Source organism: Malurus melanocephalus, unplaced genomic scaffold (assembly GCF_030028575.1).
Source record: "Malurus melanocephalus ecotype Western Australia unplaced genomic scaffold, MMel_1.1 scaffold_197, whole genome shotgun sequence".
Taxonomy (NCBI): domain Eukaryota; kingdom Metazoa; phylum Chordata; class Aves; order Passeriformes; family Maluridae; genus Malurus; species Malurus melanocephalus.
The window spans coordinates 553,829-573,542 of NW_026623429.1; the positions used below are offsets into that span (position 1 = coordinate 553,829).

The following is a 19,714-nucleotide window of genomic DNA, read 5'->3' on the forward strand; positions in this document are numbered from 1 at the left end:
AGCTTACCTTCCCAGATTTCTCTTGGATAGTAAGATGTTTAMTGGCAGTTGGGACATGGCCCCAAAATAACTCCCTGCAAGAATGCTTGCCCTGTGAGTTGTCTGACCAGTTAAAAATTAACAAAAAAAAAGCTCTTCTGGCTGTAATTTGAACAGGATCRCTCAGGTAGCAGGGAATGGAAATATGCCCATGTCCATTTAGTCCCAGATACGCACATTAATCGCATTCATTGCAGCTTCCAAAAGCAGATCTCAGTTGGACGAAAAGTCTGACTGTGGGCAAAACCGTATCAGCCTGACCATTAAGAGCTTCACCAAAGGTGTTTTTGCCTTTGTGTCTGATGCTCAGGAAGAGCCCTTGGGGCCGGCAAGTGGTTGGAGGAGCGGGAGGAAGGCAAGAGAAAGGCAGGGAGGAGAAGGGCAGACGGGGGAAGAGGGCAGGGAGAGGGAAGCGAGGGAGAAGGGCGACAAGAGAATGGCGGGCAGGCAGAAGGAAGAGAGGAGGAGGGCAGGTAGGTAGGTAGGTGAGCAAGGAAGCTCAGGAAGAGTTAGGGCGGGCAGGCGGYCGGGCAGGAGGAAGGAGGAGCAGGGAACAGGCAGCCCGGGCCCGCCCCCACGGCCCCTCCTCCCGGACGTGCAGGGACATTCGCRGTTCCCCCGAGCCGTGCCGAGGCTCTGCCGCTGCCTTCCCAACCCCGAGGGTGCCCCGGGAAGGCGTGYTCGCCCCGGGAGCAGAGGAGGCCACCGCTACACGCTCCCCGAGGAGCCCCGCGGGGACACACCCGGCTCACCATGTCCCGCCGCTGGCCGCTTCGCCTGCTGCTGCTCACCTGCGCGATGGCCGGGCCGGCCCTGAGCCAGGAGTGTTCGGCGGAGAAGATGGACAACTCCATCATCGACATAGACTTGTCGCTGTCCCGCGGCGTGCGGGGCGCGGAGCCGCTGCGCGTCCCCAGCGCGGACGCGTGTGCCCGCGCCTGCTGCTCGGGGCACCGGCTCGCAGGTAACCGCGCTCCCTTCTCCTGCGACAAAATGCTGCTGGTTGGGTCCGTATTCAGCGCAGAATTTATTCTCTCGTTCAGGCTGCGGCTGCTACCTTCTTTTGCTAGTACACCTCAGATCTTAAGGCAAGATCCCGCAGTGTTCAGGAAGGTAGWTGCATCACAGAAACAGCGTTAGTTTTAAATGTTAAAACCTCACAGATCCCCAACCCCGAAGGTGTGTAAGCTGTATTTAGTAGATGCGCTGAAAGTAACTGACATTTTGCACTGTATTTAATTTTAGCCAAGAATGAGAATGCTMACCCTCCTCTGAGATAGCTGGTTTGAACCAAGCTCTTGGAGCAACAGGAGGTAGAAATGACAGTGGTGAAGGTGATCCCCCCGAAGCAACAGCTAGCCAAGCAATTCCTGGGATGTGATAAGGAAAATTGTCTAAATAATTTTCTTCCCCCTGAGTATATCGAGGAAGGTTTTCATATTTATCAGGATTTGTAAGCGAGAAATTGTTGTATAAAGTGTTGCCAGTGTGGTATGGGTGAGGGGAGGATAYGAGATTAAACTCGTAATTTCCCCAACTGTATTTGTACAGGAAAAGGAAGGTGTGACCTTTCATATTTTGGCCCTGRGCCATTCTTTTGCAGTCCATAGCTGTTTTTCCTGTAGCAATGTTACGTGTTAGTAATTTTCCTCTTAGCTCACATGAGGAAAAGTTAACAAACTAGATCTCATTACCATACTGCCATAAAAGTTCTTATTGGTGAAACAGGCATTTTGTTTTGCAGGAGACAAGAAGTGTAATTTGATTATTTTTTATGCTGCAAGAACAAGCASACATCCAAACTGCTACTTGTTTTACTGTCCTAGCACTGAGGCTTGTCCGATGAAACCTGCACCAGGACTTGTGAGCTACAAGATAACCACAGGTAAATAATAGTGAGAGCCACCAGCCCCTWCATTTGGGGGCTTTTGCCCCTGGGAACTTTCAGCAGTGACCAGGAACTGTTTGGGAGTYGTGTTTGTAGTAAAGTGTTCTAAGCCAAGCATTATAATTTGAAAATATTGCACTTTTTCTCTGTGGAGGATGGATGGGCAGGTGTTTGGTGAGCTCCTTTGTGGGCCCAGCTTCCTGCTTGGAGTCATGTCCCGACCTGTATAATATTCCTTCACATTAGATTCAGAACTCCTCGTAATTTGTCCTTACTTGAGGTATTCAACAATGAAAATTTCCTGTACATAATGCTGAAAATACCACCAAAACCAAAGGAAATACCATGCCCTTGTATCCAGCTAAGTATTGAAAGGACCCATTCCATACTGATGAAAAATTGGTAAAGGTAATCATTATTTTCTGCTTTCAGTTAGCACACTTTCTAAACTCAGAGGTTTATGACATGTGGGCTGCAAGCTCAGGAATTTTTTTCTCTCTGTCCTACACTGTGGGATTTTTAACAGCAAGGMCTGCTTGTTGATTGACATTGACTTGCACCAGGCCTGTTTGAACAGCTCAGATAAGAAACTGATAATTAGACTGTCCTGCCAAGAGTTTACAAGGTGCTTTCATTATGGCTGCTTGAGAGAGCCAAAATTTTGTATTTCCACAGACTGAACTTTTGCTGAAAAAGAGAACTTTTCCCATAGGAACTATGAAAGGAGCAGCAGTATGATATATAGAAAGATTACTCATATAATGCTGCCAAGTGTTTTTATGGCAATTGTGCAAAAGCAATGTGCAACAAATGCACAGCATTTCTGTAAAATTATTATTATTATTACACTTTCCTCCAGTTCTTTCTCCCCTAGAACATCGGGGTTTCAAAGAATCAAGAGATGTAATTGTGGTTGTGCTTTTGTTCTGCATGTAGTGCAATGCTGAGTGAAACTTGATTGCATATACCAYCTCTTTTTAATTTTGCAGATTTTAGCTTCTGTGAACATTAAATTATGGAAAGATTATTTAKATTCTATTCTCTTCTATTATATATTACAAACATGAGTTTGTTTAATGATCCTAATAAATTCTCAAGGTAGCACCTGAGCAGTGTTGGTACCCATAAATGTTTCAAACTTTGTTCTTTCATATGAGAATCTGTATGTAGTTACACTRAAAACCAACCTAGGAGGGGGAAAGATACTTTCAAAATTATTTATTTCAATTCCAGGGCAGTTAACAAACCTTTTTGTTTCAATAATAAAAAGAGATGAGTGAGAGTCAGAACCACTTGAGAGCATGCTGCATTTTAAATGTTCTGTGCAGCAGCTGAATGGTTATTATTAATATTATGTAAATAMATTTCTATAATTTTTAATATAATTATAAATTACATATATAGAGAGAGGAATTAACGATTAGCCAGTCTTTCCAAGAGTTCATGCTCAGCCAAATACTCTCTATAATAACTGTAAATCAGGTAAATACTGTAAATCATGTAAATACTGTAAAAGAAATACTGTAAAATCAGGTAGCTTTTAGGATTATCATTCATTTGGTATTTCTGCCACAGAACACAGTTATGTGACTAGGCTTGAGGCTGACAGGTTTTATGACATAGAATTTAAATGTCACTGTGCATATTTTAAAAAAAGGAAGTTTCATAAATCATTATCTYTTAAAGCCCTCTTATAAATCTGTTTCTAAGAAATACAAATAGAGTACGCCTACCTTAGTCACAAATAGATTTAATAGTTAAATACCAGTRTTTCTGTTTCTAGACACCCATGCCCAAGAGGATACATCCATCAAAACTGAGAACTTCYCTTCAAATGAGCATTCTTTGCCTTCRGATGCTGGAACCTTTATTTCTCACAGTCAGAACAGCCATCAGAATGGTACTGCCAGTTTGCAGCAATCTGTCTTTCATCAGGCCTCTGAGCTCCTGAACCACATAGGCAAGCATTTAGACAACATGGAATTTCATACAGCTTTTCCTGAGTCCCAAAGAGGAAAACAGCCTGAGAGCTCAGAACCCATCTCAAAGCAGAAAGTAATTAGTCCAGCACCAAACACAGCTTCTGCTGCTCCAGCTGCAAACCCCCCTTTCCCGTTCCCCACCACCACTCAGGCAGCTGCTCCTGACACCAGCAGAGCTTCTCTCACTCCTGTGCCTACAAGTCCAGCCCAGCTGGAGTCTGGTACAACCTCTGTGCATCCTGGTGTTGCTAAACCTCCTSCAACCCTCCCCACCCCAGCTGCCTCTCCGCCTGCTGCAGCCACTGCAGCCAAACCCGGTGTCCCTGCCACCACCATYGCTGTTACTCATGTGCCTCTTTCCAGGCCCACCACTGCTGCTTCTGCTTCTACAACCAAGCAGGTGACCACAAATCCCAGCTCTGCCACTGCCCCATCAGGGCTAAGGACTCCAGCCATGGCTCCTGAGCCAACAGTTGGCTCTTCCAACGATACCAGCCATGGGACCGTCCTCTCTTTGCCAGGTTTCATTCTGCCCAGTGATTCTCCTGAATCTTCCCAAAAAGATCTTCGAGGTTCTGAGCCATCTGACTCAGAGAGCTCTCTGTCAGAAGGTGTTCTGGGAGGGAAAGGTGTTTTTCAGCTGGGGGAGAAGAGCAGTCTGGTAGCAGCTYTGCTTTTTGGTGTGATTTTCTTATTGCTAGTTATTGTGCTGACTGGGAAGAAAATACACGAATCTCTTCGGAAGAGGCACTACACCAAGCTGGATTACCTGATCAATGGAATGTATGCCGATGTGTGAATCGGAGAAGGAATCAAATTTTAAGGAGCATCTCTCACTTTTGTGAGGAGAACTCTGAAATGGGACAGCAGATCTCAGAATCTCAGAAGAGGATGGATTCCTTTTTTGGGCTCTAATGGGAAAGCAGGAGACAGGAGATGCGTTTGGTGGGGAAAAGAAATGCTCTGTCTGTGCTGAACTATAATGTCTGTCTTTTTTGATTTATTTCTAAATCCTGAGAGTAAACACTCAAATCCAAGTTAAGCTAAGAAGGTCTTATATTTAAGGAGAAAAAGCATTTCATGAGCTTAATCTGTACCATGACAAGATTAGTGAAATAGAAGTGCACCTAATAAATTGAGTACCTGGGCAGCAYGTGGGCATTTTCGGGGCTACATGCCAGTGTTACAGATTTCCCGGCAATCCTATTTACCCTATTTGTAGCTTTAAAGAAATATTTAGTGACAGAGCTTTGCATCCAAATGGTTTTAGGTGCAAACAGGGGAAAAAAATCTTACATATGGCATAATTTGATTTTCATTAGCTACATATGTTTAATGGTTACATACATATCTTTAAAGTTCTTTTTCTGAAGACATCACAAGTATCCTTAAAACCACATACTGCAAATGCCCTCAAAGGACACCCTCTTCACTTCTGGTGTCCCCTTCATGTGACTGGCAGTAAGCACAGTTGTTTATTAACAGTTGCTCTTGATGATATTCGAGGTTTTATCCAACCTAAACAATCTACAATTTTATGTTTCCCTGACTCTTCAACAGGGAGAGTAAGTGGGAAAAAACCCATCCCTGGGTTTTTCTCCTGCAAAACAACTTCCAATTCATGTTAAATTTAAATTTCCCTTTGCACACACTTGGTCTAAACCTGGGTTTGGAATGGCAGACTGGATTTCAAAGTGTTCATGTCAGGTGGCATCATCAACAAATGTCACGGCAGAGGAGGAAGGGTGCCTCATGACTGCAAGGAAACAGTTCTATTACAAAATAGGAAATTTGACTCACATCCAAGAGATTCTTAGATCTGTCAAGCTTAGTGTGGTGGGAAGCAGGCATGATCCAAAAAATGGCCTCAAGGCAAGTTTTCTGAAAGCTCTAAATAACTAAATGCAGAAAATTCTCTGAAAATTCCATTATTCAGTGATCAAAGAAAAGTCAGTGTTCCTTGTGTCAAGAACTTAAATTCTTGCTRTATGGAGGCTGCAAATTGCTTCACAGATACAAAACCAGCTGGTCTGCTACATTGTTTAAATCTGACAATGGTTAAAAGAACAGCATTCTGGATAGCCACTTAAAAGGGAACAAAATTGCAGAAGGAAAATACCTCAAATTTATCAGATTGTTTGTTGACTGCTTTGTTCAACCTCTTTTTTTTTTTTTWTTTTTTTTTTTAATAGCTATTTTCAGACGTTTCTGGTCAAGGAACATGACAAGGAGCAACAACATTTCTAGGAAATGAGTTCACAGAGTGATAAGTACTAGGCCTAGCTGTAAAAATGTAGATGCAGATCTGAGGCTGACCATAATTTTCTCTTTAAGAACTGCAACCTTCATGAGAAGCTTTCTATGTTGCTGGTGCCATCYCAGCAGAGGTGCTGAGAACAAGCCCTGAATCCTCGCTGTGCATTTTCTGCTGCAGTGGAAAATTTGTTGGAGGGGAAGGTGGTTGGTATTAACTGATATGGTTACGGTGCAGTAGCAAAATRTTCAAGAGAAACCAGCAGATGTATCTTGGGGTTGTTCAGAGCACGGGCATGTTACAAGGGCATGTAGTCATAGGGCAAGGGGGAATGGCTTTAAACTGAAAGAGAGAGGGTTTAGATTAGATATTGGGAAGAAATTCTTCCTGTGAGGRTGCTGAGGCCCTGGCACAGGGTRCCCAGAGAAGCTGTGGCTGCTCCTGGATCYCTGGSAGTGYCCAAGGCCAGGCTGGACAGGGTTTGGAGCAGCCTGGAATGGTGGRARKTGTCCCTGCCCATGGAATGAGCTGCTCCYTAAGATCCCTTCCAARCCAACACCCTCTCTGATTCTGTCCCATGTCATTAGGAGCTSTGCCCTCCTGCCCAAACAGCAGCACATGCCCAGCACAGTGAACCACACAGCGAAAGCTGAGAGGTGCACCAGCACCATCACTGATTTGAGGAGGATGCTGACCTCAGTGGCCTTTCACAACATTTGAKTAAAACAACTTTAAATGTTCTTACATGAAAAAACCTTATTTTGTGCTCAAGAAAATAAGGTATTAGGCATGTGTACTGAAACACTTCTTTTTAAAAAATTTTACCCCTCCGTTTGTCATGTTGGATTAAGAACTAATGGGAAATTAATTGATAGCTGATGAGTTTGGTTCTTTGTGGAGGGGCCTTTACAAATTGTGTTTGAACACTAGAGGGCAACAAYAGTTTATTAAATAGAACTGACATGTTTTGAGGAATTTTTATGATTTTAAAAAGTTTTAATTAGTTTGGGGTTTGTGACTTTCAAACTATGGCTATTTCATTGCAAAAAGGTTTTYTAGGAAAGCTTTTTGTTTATCGGARGGTTCTGGGTGGAGGGTTATATATACATTTAAACTTTTTACTGTATCATATAATGTAGAAGAAAACAAAACTCTATTGTTTCTATTAAAATATTCTCTATTTTAATAACATTGAATCAGATTGCATTATTAGACATATATTGGCATTTCCAGTTAACAGAGAAGGAGAGAGAGAGATTTCCCATCATCATTCTTTTGATTATGGTGCTTTATTATATGCATTTTTGGAGGTTTTTATCCATTTGYCTGGATAATGAATGCTCTTGTATTATCAATCAAAAAGGAGCAAGACAAAGTAACAAAAAACCCATCCAGTTTATGATTTCCAACCTTAAAACTCCTGTGCACTCTTCTGTTTTCCTGCTGACATCTCCCGTGGTCTCCACTGTGCACCACACATGGGACTGGATCATTAATCACCACACTGTGATGACAACCCACACTCTTGGGGTGGCTCTTTCTGAAGGTAACCAGTTATGTTATGGCATGAGGCCAAAAGCTGATAGACTTTTGTCACCTGGAGAGTGTAATAAATTCTAGAGCTGCTTGCTTTCATGTGTTGTTTTACAGTGCTGAGCAGACATAAGGTGTGTAAATACAGATYTGTCACGAGCAAAACTGGTTTGTGCTATTGTACAGTAAAGCAAATAGAATGCYCAGATTTTATAACCACTGCAAACAATCATAAAGAAATAAACTGCAGATCTRTTTGACACGGATGAGAAGAGTGCAAAATCCCTACCTCAAAAGGGCTGCAAACTCAGCATGGTGTGTTCTCAGCAAATACTGCTTYGGTTCAGTGTAACTCCTGTAAGAGTATGAAATGCTTATATTCAGGATTATTTTAAGTGAAAAATTACTAACCAACTAACAAAATSCATTAGATGAGTGGATTGAGGGCTGCTCTGCAGAGAAGGACTTGAGGTGGATAAAAAACTGGACAACGTGCATTGGCAGCCAGCCACAGCCTGGGCTGAACCAAAAGCAGCATGACCAGCAGGTCACGAGTGGTGATTGTTCTACACCACCTGCAGTAYTGCATCCAGTCCTGGTGTTCACAGCACAGGAAAGACAGGAACCTGCTGGAGCATCTGCAGAGGTGGGCCACAAAAATAATCTGTGGGAACAGAGTGAGAGAGCTGAGCTTGCTCAGCCTGAAGAAGGGAAAGTTGCTACCATGGCCTTAAAGGTGGCTTAGGAGAAAGATGGACAGAGGCTTTTTAGCAGAGCCTGCAGTGACAGGACACCAGTGGTTTTAAACTGAGAGAGATYAGAAAATTTTTATGATGAGGGTGGTGAGACCTTGGCACAGAGTGCCCAGAGAAGCTGTGGCTGTTCCATCCCTGGAAGTGTCCAAGGCCAGGCTGGATGGGGCTTRGAACAACCTGGGATAGTGGAAGGTACCCCTGTGAAAGGATCTATTGGAAGGTGGAGGGGGGTRGGCTAAATGACCTTTAAAGCTCCCTTTTGACCCAAATCATTCTGTGATGCTGTGGTTCTATGACTCAAACTGAGGGGTACTGTACAAAGTGGGAGCAGCAGCTGAACAACTGCTAAAARTGCTCTGCAAACATTTTTGTCTCCTATCTTTAAGTGGTTTGGCTCTGTGGTTCCCATTGTTTTGGGGTTTTTTCACATGGTGACTGGAACACCTTTTCCTATAKTGAATGATTTACTGCTACAGTGTTCTCTAAGCCACACATACCCTAACTGTTTCCTCCTGTTAAAGGGCCAGTGTTTCTTAGCCACAAATGAAGATAGGACTCTAAATCATAGTTTCTTTCAACACTTAGAGCTTTGGTTAGCTTAAAAGAAAAAAGTGTTTGGGGGAAATAGCACTTTAAATGTATTGTTCAAATAAAAGATTCCTTAATATGCCAAGATTAAACGGGGATTTTGCTCCATGTAAGCTCTTTTCAAATTGTTATAAAGGCATTAGATTTTTCACAATTGCAATAAGGAAAAAATTAGTAGAAGTTGCATTAACTGCAAAGCTCTGATMCTGAAAAAAAGGCATTGGAAGGAGCTTTATGAATCAGGGCTATTCAGACACAATTCCCTGTCTTTCATTCAAAGATCCATGTGACCAAATACTGTCTKTGTAGGTTTGACTGGGGAGAGGGTAGAAAAAGGAGGGATGAGGAATGGATTGGGTAGCCTCACTCTAATGACTGCTTCTTCCTGAGAGGAGAAAATATGATCTAATTATTCCAAAAGAGAATGTTTATATCTCTCAATAATATCTTTATAGCAGCCACTAGTTTTAAATAAATATATTTAGGAACTGGCTCTGACTTTCTCTGAGTTTTCCTTTGTGATTTACCTACATTTCATTGGCAGCTGTATTGGAAGAGTCTTTATCAAAGCCTAGGCTGTAAAGAAATTATTCAAAGAACTAATGAAAATGAAAAAGCAGTGAATGACACTTCAGCTCTGTATAWTTGCCTCTTCCATCCCCTCATCACATGGAGAATGAGTTACAGGCCATAAGCCACAGAAACCCTTCTATATGGAGCCAGTGCAAGCTTAAGGACCCACATGCATCCCTGCTGTAAGAGGCAATGCCTTGTGATGAGTTGATTTAAAGATTTGTTTTGTTTTGTTTTGTTTTGTTTTAAAAGTAAGAATTTTGTTCCTTGAAGTTTACTCATGCCAAGAGTGAGATTGTGCTCTAGGGCATTCACAACAGCTTTAATGATACTGAAATAAACTGCATATCCTTCACGCTATTTTTTCAKACTTTGAAATGTTTCCCACAGGGAAAYATAAAATTTGTCAAATCCAGTATGWGTAATAGTTCTGAATTGTCAGAGGCATCCCTCTTCCTCTGAGAAACCCTGGCTAATGGTAGTAGTTTAATGAAAATATTACCAAGAAGATGCCTCCATCTTCGTTTTTAAGGATTAATTTATTCATCAATTAAGAGGATAACAAAGATWTGGGTTTTCCTTGAAATAATAAATCGTTCCAACATCTTGCGTTTGTGTGGCCTTACCTTAAAAAYCACTCAGAAGAGGAGCATTTCATAAAACAGAGCAGACATTAAACCCARAGATTAACCATTAGAGGGCAATCTTTCCTGCTCTGAGGAACTCAGAATGCCTTTCYAGCCTATTTTGAGAACTTGACTAACAGCTCATAAAAACAACACCGCTGAAGAGATGTTCATATCATGGTTGATGCTCTACACTAATATTCTTCAGGTGCTTAGTGCCTTTGCTGAATGGCAGACTGATTAATATATGAACATAAAAATAAAGAGATAAATACCAACATAAATATATAAACACCGCTATAAATATGAAATAGGAACAATAAATATAAATATGACTTTTCCTCACACTGTTTGAATGAAGAGGGATAAGTCTCTTTGCTTGCCATGAACARCACTCTGTGGCACAGTACTTTAGCCCAGAAGTGGCTACTGCAGGTGGCAAATGAGCTCTTCTCAATACACGTGTGCATCACACAAAAATTGAAAACTGTTGCAGGAAAGAYTGCCAATTATTGTGACACAGTGACTTACCTTTCTTGACCATAGGCATAAATTCTAGTCACTAATCCCTGTGACTAAAAGAGTGCAAGAAAATGTACAATRCTTTACCAGTAAGTAATTTTTAAACTTCAAAGGCTGCAGTGCAAAGCAGAATTGTGAAGTATTATGCATATTGCAAAACGCTGAAGGGGTTTGAAAGGGGGTTGAAAAGGAAATATTCTTAAATTGTTGTTGCTTAAAAGGCACGCACGTTATGGTTAATAGAGCCCAGATGCTGACTGGTTTTGAAAAGCTGAGCAAGCTAAAACAAAATAGTGTTTTGGTRTCTGTCAGCCTGAAGTGTGAGCTCTTTTAAAAGGATGTTTTCACTGTATCAACATAGCATTAAAGCACTTTACAGATTTTAGAACAGCAACTTTCTCAAATGACATTTTTATAGTATGGCTTTGAAATGTAACCACGGCTAAATATTCCCAAAGAAAGTCTTGGACTTGCCCTGTGGTCTGGTGGGCAGTGCCAAATTAAAATCAGAATCCTGCATGGTTCACGCTGAAAAACACGACCAGCAAAGAAGTGTATCCTCAGGCAGTGCTGTTTTCAACTCCCTGGGAGATGGGAGAGGAGAAAAGAGGCAGTAGGTAGACAGCCTGACCTTGAATGCACCACCAGCAGGAGTCCAAACGCTCCTCCAAAGGCATAAAGAAAATGCCCAAGCCTTCCAGGTCATCTTATTTCATATTTCCCWGTGGGGATATTGGTGGATTTCTGTYAGACTAGCTTGCCTGTATGGGCTGCTGAACTCAAGCACCTTCTCCTCTGTGAAGTTTTTGTTGTAAGGATTTTTTTTTTAGCCACAAAGAAACGCAGTTCTCATCCCGGGCACCAGGCAGCCTCTTCTGGTAGAGAAGATGGGAAAGAAAGAATGGGTATTAAAGCAGGGAGGGGGAGTTGGGGTGGGGGAGAATAAAATAGTAGCGAAACGCAGGGAGAAGATGCAACTCTGTGTGCCATAAAAAAGGGATTTGATGGGATATTKGATTGGAAAATTGCCCCAGAATTAGTGGAAGTGCTGATTTTTGATGTGGTTTGCCTGATCCAGAGGTGAGGCCCAAAGATGAGCACAGGGCTGGTGTGCCTCTGCCATGAAGACAGACTGAGAGAGCTGGGGTTGTTCAGCCTGGAGGAGGTTCAGGGGAGACCTAAAAAAAGACCACCAGAACCTGAAGGGGACTTCCACAAGGAGAAGGGCTTTTCCAAGGGCATGACAGGACAAGGGAAAATGGCTTCCAACTGAAAGAGGGCAAATATTAGGAAGAAATTCTTTATTATGATTCTATGATCTGGTTCTCTATTCATTGAAGAAGGAGTGCTATAGTGAACGCATTGCACTCTTGGAACACGATAAAGTGTGTCAGACATATCCATCACATTTATTAGAACTGGCCTTGTTTTGAGGAAGGGTTGAATGAAACAGTTTTTATAAACTGTATGACCTTGGCAACGTGGCGAGATGATGATGATGATGTCACAAGTCAGGGTGTCCTATTTTATCTGTGAAGTCTGGTTGTAACAGACATCATTGGATGGCAACATTACCTCCCATTTCCCAAGCCACTGAGCTGCAGACTTTGCTGCTGGGGTCACAAGGACTTGAGCTTGAGTTTCAGGATGAAACCCTGGCTCTTTTGAACTCAGTGAGAACTTTACCACTGCMTTCAGAGGGACCAGCATTTCAGCACGCCACACCCATTAATTCTTGTTGAAACATAGTTATGATAGTGGCTTCTGTGATGTGGGCAGCCACAAATTCATTTGCTGAGCACCCATCTTCTTCTAACAGCTTTTGTTCATTAGGGACTTTGGTTCTGGTCCTACAGAAGATCCTATTGACTCCACTCAAATTTGGGGCACAGTTCAAAAGTAGAATGACTCTGGCAGTTGCTGCTGATTTCATGAGCTCCAGCTGCTGTCCCTTGCTGTCCTGGGGGCTACACAACTGCTTGTGGAGCTGGGCCACCAACCAAACCAGGGAATTTACCCAAGTATAAAAATAATCCCGTGAAAGCTCTTGTGCCATTGAGCCACAATCCAAGTTCAGAGGTAAGGGTAAARCTGTGCAGGTTACTCAGCCTCAGCTGGATTTGAGCCAGTAAACCAAGGTTCCCCTTTCTAAAGTGAGTGAAAATAACTGCAACCAACCAGGGAAYCTCCTCACAAAAATWAAAGAGACATTCCCTCTCCACTTAYTTTAAGCTCAAAWAAAGGAATATAATCATCATGGAGAWATCATGCCTGTTGGAGACTTTTCTSTGTGTGGTAATTTGCTGAAACTGAAACAGGGCAGATATCTAGGTCAAATATTAGCAAAACCTCTTCCCTGTGAAGGTGGTGAGGCCCTGGCAAAGGGTGCCCAGAGAAGCTGGGGCTGCCCCATCCCTGAAAGTGTTCAAGGCCAGGTTTGGTTTGAAAGCAACCTAAACTAGTGAAAAGTATCCCTGGGGATTGGAACTAAGATCTTGTTTAATGTCCCTTTGCAACCAAAACCATTCTGTTATTTTATGATACTTGAGCTGGAATAGACAGAGGAGGATTCTAGGCAGGCTGTGGGGAAAGGGGCTAGGCTGAGGGAGGTGAAGCCAATAATCATTAACCAGCTCAGAGGAAATCCAAGCAGGAAAAGGTTTGAAAAAAGGCAAAATGCACCAGGGGTGACAGCAGACAGTGTTCAAAAGCTAAAAATAAAACCAGTCATCCTGGACAGCAGGGAAGATGTCTTGAAGAGTCAGAGCAACCAGGCAGGGGATCAGGCTCCCAAGGGAGATAGTCAAGACACCAGAGTGTTTCCAGCAGAAACAGATAAGATGTGAGAGGGAATGGCATGTAGAGAAATGTTTTTTTGTGATGCAGGGGTTCAGGCTTGAGGTTTTTYCTCAGATGTGAGCTGTRTGATTAAGATACAAAGAATTCATTACAGATCTGCCATACTTCTCAAGAGGTTAATGACAGATTGTGAATCACTATGAGGATGGGAAAAGTATAAGGAAACACCGAGAAAAAAAAAACAAAAAAAAAACCGAATCCAAAATCAACCACAACCTCATTTTCCTTTTAGATTCCAATGAAACAGTGAAAATAAACATGAAAGTGTGCTCCTTTGGCCCGCTCCTGTAGCAGATTTTAGTAGCAAAATCTGGTAGTGACAACAAGGGCTGGGCACAGGTTGTCTCWTCTTCAGGGTACATTTTTGTATGGCAAGTCTTCCCATCCATTATCCATGTGGATCTTGCTCAAGTTTGCTAATCCTCCCAACTGACAGCACAGTAATAAAGGAGGCTATTTCACCCAGCAGTCAAGGACAACATTTTGTAATGCAGACCTGGCTTCAGGCAGATATTGCTGCTGAGTTGCATTGTTTACATTTTCAAAATCTTTTTTTTTGCAACCTTGAAGGTTGGAAATACACTTCCTTAGAAAAAAAAAATCTGCTTTCTTCTATTTTTTWAATTTTTCTGCAGCAAAAGCTCAGAGTCTGACAACATCCCATGACACCAGGAGCCCTTTAAAATCAGTGCACAATGCCCAGGCCTTTAATCTGGCCCAGATGTTATCTCCTACTGTAATAACAAGAAAAGCTATGAAAATAAGTGTTGAACAGATATCAGGTAAAAGTTAAATGTTTCTGTGAGTTTCCAATAATCCTGAAAATAATACWGATTTTGGAATGGAAGTACCTCAAATGTTACTCTAAGTTGTTCTGCTTCATCTCATTATTCTACTCACCAGCTGTCACATTCTGTGAGGGAGAACGTGATGTAGACGTTTAGTATTAATACTCCTCGTTGAAATCATGAAACAGATTTTCTAATCTAGAGGAAACACAAGAAAGCTGCATTTTGTATTGTTTATTAGGAACGAACAAAGAAGGAGCTGAGGGAAGTTTTTTTTCCAGCTGAGGGTGTATTACAAAATCTTAACTTTTTCGCCTCTTCGGAAAGAAAAGGGTATGTTTACTCGAATGAGGGGAAAAGACTAAGTTGTGTTTAAACACAGCACATTGGCCACTCATTTATAACACCGCTCTAAGCAGCACAAACCCAGCCTGCCACATTTAGTTTAGCAAGGGGGACAGCAACGCAAAGCACCCCCAAAATCGCCGGGAAACAAATCACGCACCATTACATCAGCCAGGCAGCGATTCCTGCCGATAAGGGACGCCTCAGCGCTGGGAAAGGCCGGGATTTACCGCTCCTCAGCCCGCACACAGCAGGCACGGACCGTAACTTCATTCTGCCACACCGGCGGCCTGCCGCCCCCCGCTCCGGGATCGGGAACGGGATYGGGAATGRGAACGGGATTGGGAATGGGATGGGGATGGGATTGGGAACGAGAACGAGAACGGGATCGGGATCGGAGCCTTTGTGCCGTCGCTCGGACGCCGCCGCAGCTCTGAGGCAGAAAGTAGTCCCGTCCTCACGGGCCAGGGCTGAACCGCATCGCAGGCGGCGGAGGGGGCGAGGGGAGGCGAAATAGTCCCGCTGGAATGCGGCCGGCCCTCACCTCGCCCCGTCCCTGTGCTCGCCGGGTGCCGTAACCCCGCTTGCCCTCCCTCGCCCAGGGAACCCCTCCGGGCCGCGGCCCCCGCCGGGCTCCTGCCGGCTGCGTGCACGATCCCGCCCGGGAGAGGAGAACCGTGCACCTCCGCCCCTCAGCTCCGGCCCTCCCCGGCGGGATCGGTGCCGGGGGGCGGGCGCTGCGCCGGGAGCCGGCCGGGCACGGCGCGGGAGGAGGAGGAGAAGGAAGAGGAGGAGGAGAAGGAGGAGGAGGAGGACTGTATCCCTGCGCCTGTGCGCGCCCGGAGGAGGAGGAGGAGGCGGAGGGGTGGATGGGGGAAGGACCGCGGCGGTCGCGGTGAGGCGGCGGCAGCGGCCGGCATGGAGGGCAGCGCCCGCTCCCGCGGCGGCGCGCCGGGGCCAGTGGCCTGCTAGGGACCGGCCAGGGGGGATCTCCGCGGCCGCCCTTCCCCGCTTCCCGCCCCCCCCTTTCCCCGCCGCCTTCCCCCGCCCGCCTGGAAGCATGAACTGGCAGCGGAGGTGCTGCTCCCCGCCGCCGCCTCCCCGCCGGTGAGAGCGAGGAGGGAGGGAAGATGGGGGCCGTCCTGCGCAGCCTACTCGCCTGCAGTTTTTGTTCCCTGATGCGAGGTGAGCGGGGCGGGCGGCGGCGGGAGGGGCAGGGGGAAAGTTGCCGGGTTGGTGGCGAGGGGCCATGTTTGGGCGTGCGGGAGGGGAGCGGCGAGGCCTGGCTGCCGGCGGGGCGCGGGGCCCGGCGCGGGGGCAGCGCTCCCTCCCTCGCTCCCGGCCGCCGCCGCCTCCCGGGCTCCTGAGCAACTTCCTGAGCCGCGCCGGGAGCAGCCCGCCCTGCCAGCGGCCACCGGCCGCGTCCCGAGCCGCCCCATTGTTGTTTTCAAGTTTTTTTCTTGTTTTTTGGTTTGTTTTTTTTTTTAAATCCCCTAAAGTGTCGCACGCTCCCCCCATGTCTCCGTACACCCCCAGCGGCTCCGGGGCAGAGCTCGGCCCCGCCGGTGTCAGGCCGGTCCCGCGGTGGTTCCGGGCTGGTTGTCTCCCGAGGTTCCATCCTGCAGGGGAGCCGGGAATGCCCGGGAGCCGGTGCTGCACCGAGCCGACCCTCGGCAGAGACAGGAGCAGGCAATGCTCGGCTCCCTCAGCTGGGCTGGCTCTGCGCTGGGACTTGAGAGAAGTTTGTTTCTCTGGTGAACCACCACGGATGTTCATACGGCTTTAAATCAGCCTTGCGAGGGRATGTCACTTAAAGTAGCTGAGAATTTTGGTTCTGCTTCCCGACTCCAGCAAAATTTCTTSTCTTGCAGGACACAATCTGAAAGTAAACAGGATTTCAAGTTTTGTTTTTTTTTTTTTCTAATGCTGTAAGCCTAACTGCAGTAACTATTCCTCTGCGTTCAGTCTTTCTTGGAAGAAATCGTCCGTGGTGTTCACATACGTAATTTTTCTGTTTACTTGACTTTGACTTTTTTCATACTAGATGGGTGATTAATTGCTAACAGTTAATCAAGCACATTTTGATTTAGAGAATTCATCCCCACTGGAGTGTTTTGATGAAAGTTAGACTGAAGGTGGTGTAGGTTGAAGTARCTGCTCAGTCTCCAGTTGCTCAGTAATCTGGAAAACAAAGATTTTCATCTCATCCATAGCTTTTTTTTTTTATACCCTGTGCATCTGTTTGCCATATTGTATCCTGTTTGCAGAGACACAAATATACTTACTTAAATGGCATGTGTAACATTTTATACTTAGGTTGTGGCAGTTAAACCCCAATTTTCAAGTTAAGTTGGCTCTGGAGTACAGGGAGAAACTGTTTCCCGATTAGTTTATTTTAATAAGTAACAATCATGCCCATTCTTAATATGCCATGTGTTTGGCTTTAATTTGATGTTCAGTGTTGTTCAAATGACAGCAMAGAAATAACTGGTGTATGTGATGTCACATAATATTGTTACTGTAATTTCTTCAAATTAGTCTCAAAATAGTGGCATGTGCTTGTGCAGATTTTTGTATACTTCGTGCTTAATGTGACTCTGTGAAGAAGCATTTCGTTTATAAATCATACGACTGTCATTTCTTTTCTCATCCCTCACCTCTGTCTATTGCCAAGGACATTTGTATCCAAACAGCATTTCTGTTTCYTCTGTGTTCCTGGTGCCCTGCTGTTTGATCGCCTACCTGAAGCTGTAATCCTCTGTTTGTGACAGGACAGTAATTTTCCTACTGGCTAATTGTTGCTTTAGATAGAGATAAACAGCAGGAACAGCTGAACCGTGAAGAAACMAAAATCAAATTTTAATGCATACATCCTCCCTAATAAACAAGGAGTGGAGTAGGTTGGAGTGAGATGTGTTGAGTTCAGAAGAGGTGTCAGCAGTTCCTTAATGAGGCACAGGCAGTGCCAGCAGGAGTATGAATAAGCTCATACATGAAAGTAGAGTTGAAGTTGGGAAGTTCAGTATTTGGTTTGTGAATTCARTGCTGTAGAGGATGCCAAGCCAACAGTGCTGGAGACAGAAACTTAGCAAATGTAAGAGTGTGTGTTGGTGGATTGCAGCATCTTCTCAGCCTCCCTGTTCTTGCAGAAAAGGCAAATGGACTGAGGTTTACAGCAACTATGGTCATTACTCTGAAGAAACTGTGGTAGCCTTGCTTACCAATCTGGAAGGGAATAAAATTGGTACCCTGGAAATRCATAAGGACTTGAAGAAGTATGAGGTTGTTATTGGCTAGAAATGGATGCACAGGTCAAGGCACCTGTCTCAAAAATCATCCAAGGACTGCAATAACTACTGATGTTTCCAGGGCAAGCATTTGGATTTCTAAGAGATAGGAGGCTACCATCACGACAGCTTGCTGTGGAGTTCTRTGGTTTGGGCTTGGGGTTTTTTTTATTGTTATGACTGCTGGAAGAAAGATGTCTGTTCTCTGCTCTTGGCCCATGGTTTGATTTGGGGATTGGGCTTCTGCCTCTCTGACCAACAGTGCTTCTTCCCTGAGGGTCCTTATGGTGGAGCAGAGTTAGAGTTCTCCATGGCAGCTTTGAGGTGTTCTTCTGGTCAGAGACATAATTGTTAGAAAACTGACAGCTGCAAAGASGCAAAAGCAGTGTCATCACATCTGTCAGGGTGCTACAGATAACTGTGAAACCGAGGTTTCAACTTTTTATGAAGTGACTGAGATTTTYCTCCACCAGTGCTCAAGGCATGCAGTTGTTGTTTTGTTTTGGCTTTAAACCCTGATCAAGCARTCATTGCATAAAGCTCTTGCTTGAATAAGAATCTTATAAAAGGGTGTTTGTGCAAACCTACTGAATGTTGTAGACCTCTGTGTTTAGGGTCAGATAGTGAAGAAATGAAAATGCCTTTTTTTGGTAATGGAGGTTATAAAACTCTTGCTTTCTTAGAGTCCAGAAGAAAGTTTGTTTTAATCCATTATTATTATTATGTTTCTGTTTTAATTTGTTTTAATCAGTTTTAATTTGCTGTTTCTGTTTTCATAAAACAGATCCTTGCTTTTTTGTATTTTTTTTAGATAGGTACATTTGCATGTTGTTCAGAAGAGTTTGATGTTCAGGAGTTTGCTCTGTCTGGTGGTATGTGCACAGATTTTTCTATAAGAAGTCAGAGAAGAGGATAAAGAATAGGTTTTTACTCCTGAAACATTCATGTTGGAGATGAAGTGTGGCATTTCCAGCTAGAGCTATGTTTTTRCCTTCAGGTGAAGGGTCTCTTCACCTAGAGACTGTACAATACTATGACAATAAGACTTGGAAATTTTATTTATTTATTTTTTAATAATCATAGTCTATTTCTTCACCCAAGCTTAAATCAACCATTTTCTAGTCGTGTTTCTTCATTGTATGGTTCCTCAAACCAGTGTGCCTTTGTCTGCCATGATTTYCATTGCATTTTCATCTTTCATCTCTTCATGAAACAGTCCAAAATTAGTGTGATCTAAGGTGTTCCAAAATCCACCATTAATTTAATAGCTCTTTCAATTTAATCTCTGTGATATAGTTTACTTATCATCAGATTGCTTTAGCTTTTATTTAAAACTGAAAAATTAGGACTTGGAAAGTTTGATGGCATTTTTTTGCGATGTCTCAGAGGTGAGGTTGCATTTTTGCCAAGGTACACTGAAGATACAGGGAAGTCCTGGTCAGAGCTATATTCAGGTAAAGGACTTCTTGTATCCTTCAGAGCTGAGTTACCTGAAGATACTCAGGTGGAAAGCTTTRTTCTTGTTTCTCAGCAATACTGGTTGGAGGGGCATGAACTGTATTCATGTTTCTTTTTTTCCCTTGTGAGTTCCTTCAATCTGCATTCCTGGAGTTCTAGGTAAGGAATTTAGCTAGGAGCTGTAGTAAATGTAGAAGAGTTTTGGGTGTTTTTTGGG

The 19,714-nt window shown here is 44.0% G+C and overlaps 3 protein-coding genes and 1 long non-coding RNA gene across 5 annotated transcripts in view; 2 read left to right on the top strand and 2 right to left on the bottom strand.

The window, feature by feature from the left end:
* Positions 1-879, bottom strand: part of BORCS5 (BLOC-1 related complex subunit 5) — a 46,168-nt gene extending 45,289 nt beyond the window's left edge. Inside the window, exon 1 of the mRNA XM_057373441.1 lies at positions 831-879. The gene's annotated coding sequence lies outside the window, so the exon portion shown is untranslated. The remainder of the gene's footprint in view (positions 1-830) is intronic.
* On the top strand, positions 603-6,630 carry MANSC1 (MANSC domain containing 1). Its single transcript, XM_057373439.1, has 3 exons — positions 603-1,003; positions 1,784-1,924; positions 3,711-6,630. Exons 1-3 carry the CDS (start codon positions 793-795, stop codon positions 4,706-4,708), a joined length of 1,350 nt encoding a protein of 449 aa, XP_057229422.1. The 5' UTR covers positions 603-792; the 3' UTR covers positions 4,709-6,630.
* A 49-nt stretch (positions 6,631-6,679) lies between these two features.
* On the bottom strand, positions 6,680-15,128 carry LOC130577832 (uncharacterized). Its single transcript, XR_008965813.1, has 3 exons — positions 14,913-15,128; positions 14,520-14,605; positions 6,680-8,051 (listed from the first exon to the last, which is right to left on the bottom strand). It is a non-coding gene; the product is annotated as an uncharacterized LOC130577832 (long non-coding RNA).
* Positions 15,129-15,645: 517 nt separating this feature from the next.
* Positions 15,646-19,714, top strand: part of LRP6 (LDL receptor related protein 6) — a 99,728-nt gene continuing 95,659 nt past the window's right edge. For both annotated transcript variants that reach the window (XM_057373437.1, XM_057373438.1), the window contains exon 1: positions 15,646-15,937. In XM_057373437.1, the coding sequence (XP_057229420.1) occupies positions 15,883-15,937 (55 nt within the window). In that variant the 5' untranslated portion in view covers positions 15,646-15,882. The remainder of the gene's footprint in view (positions 15,938-19,714) is intronic.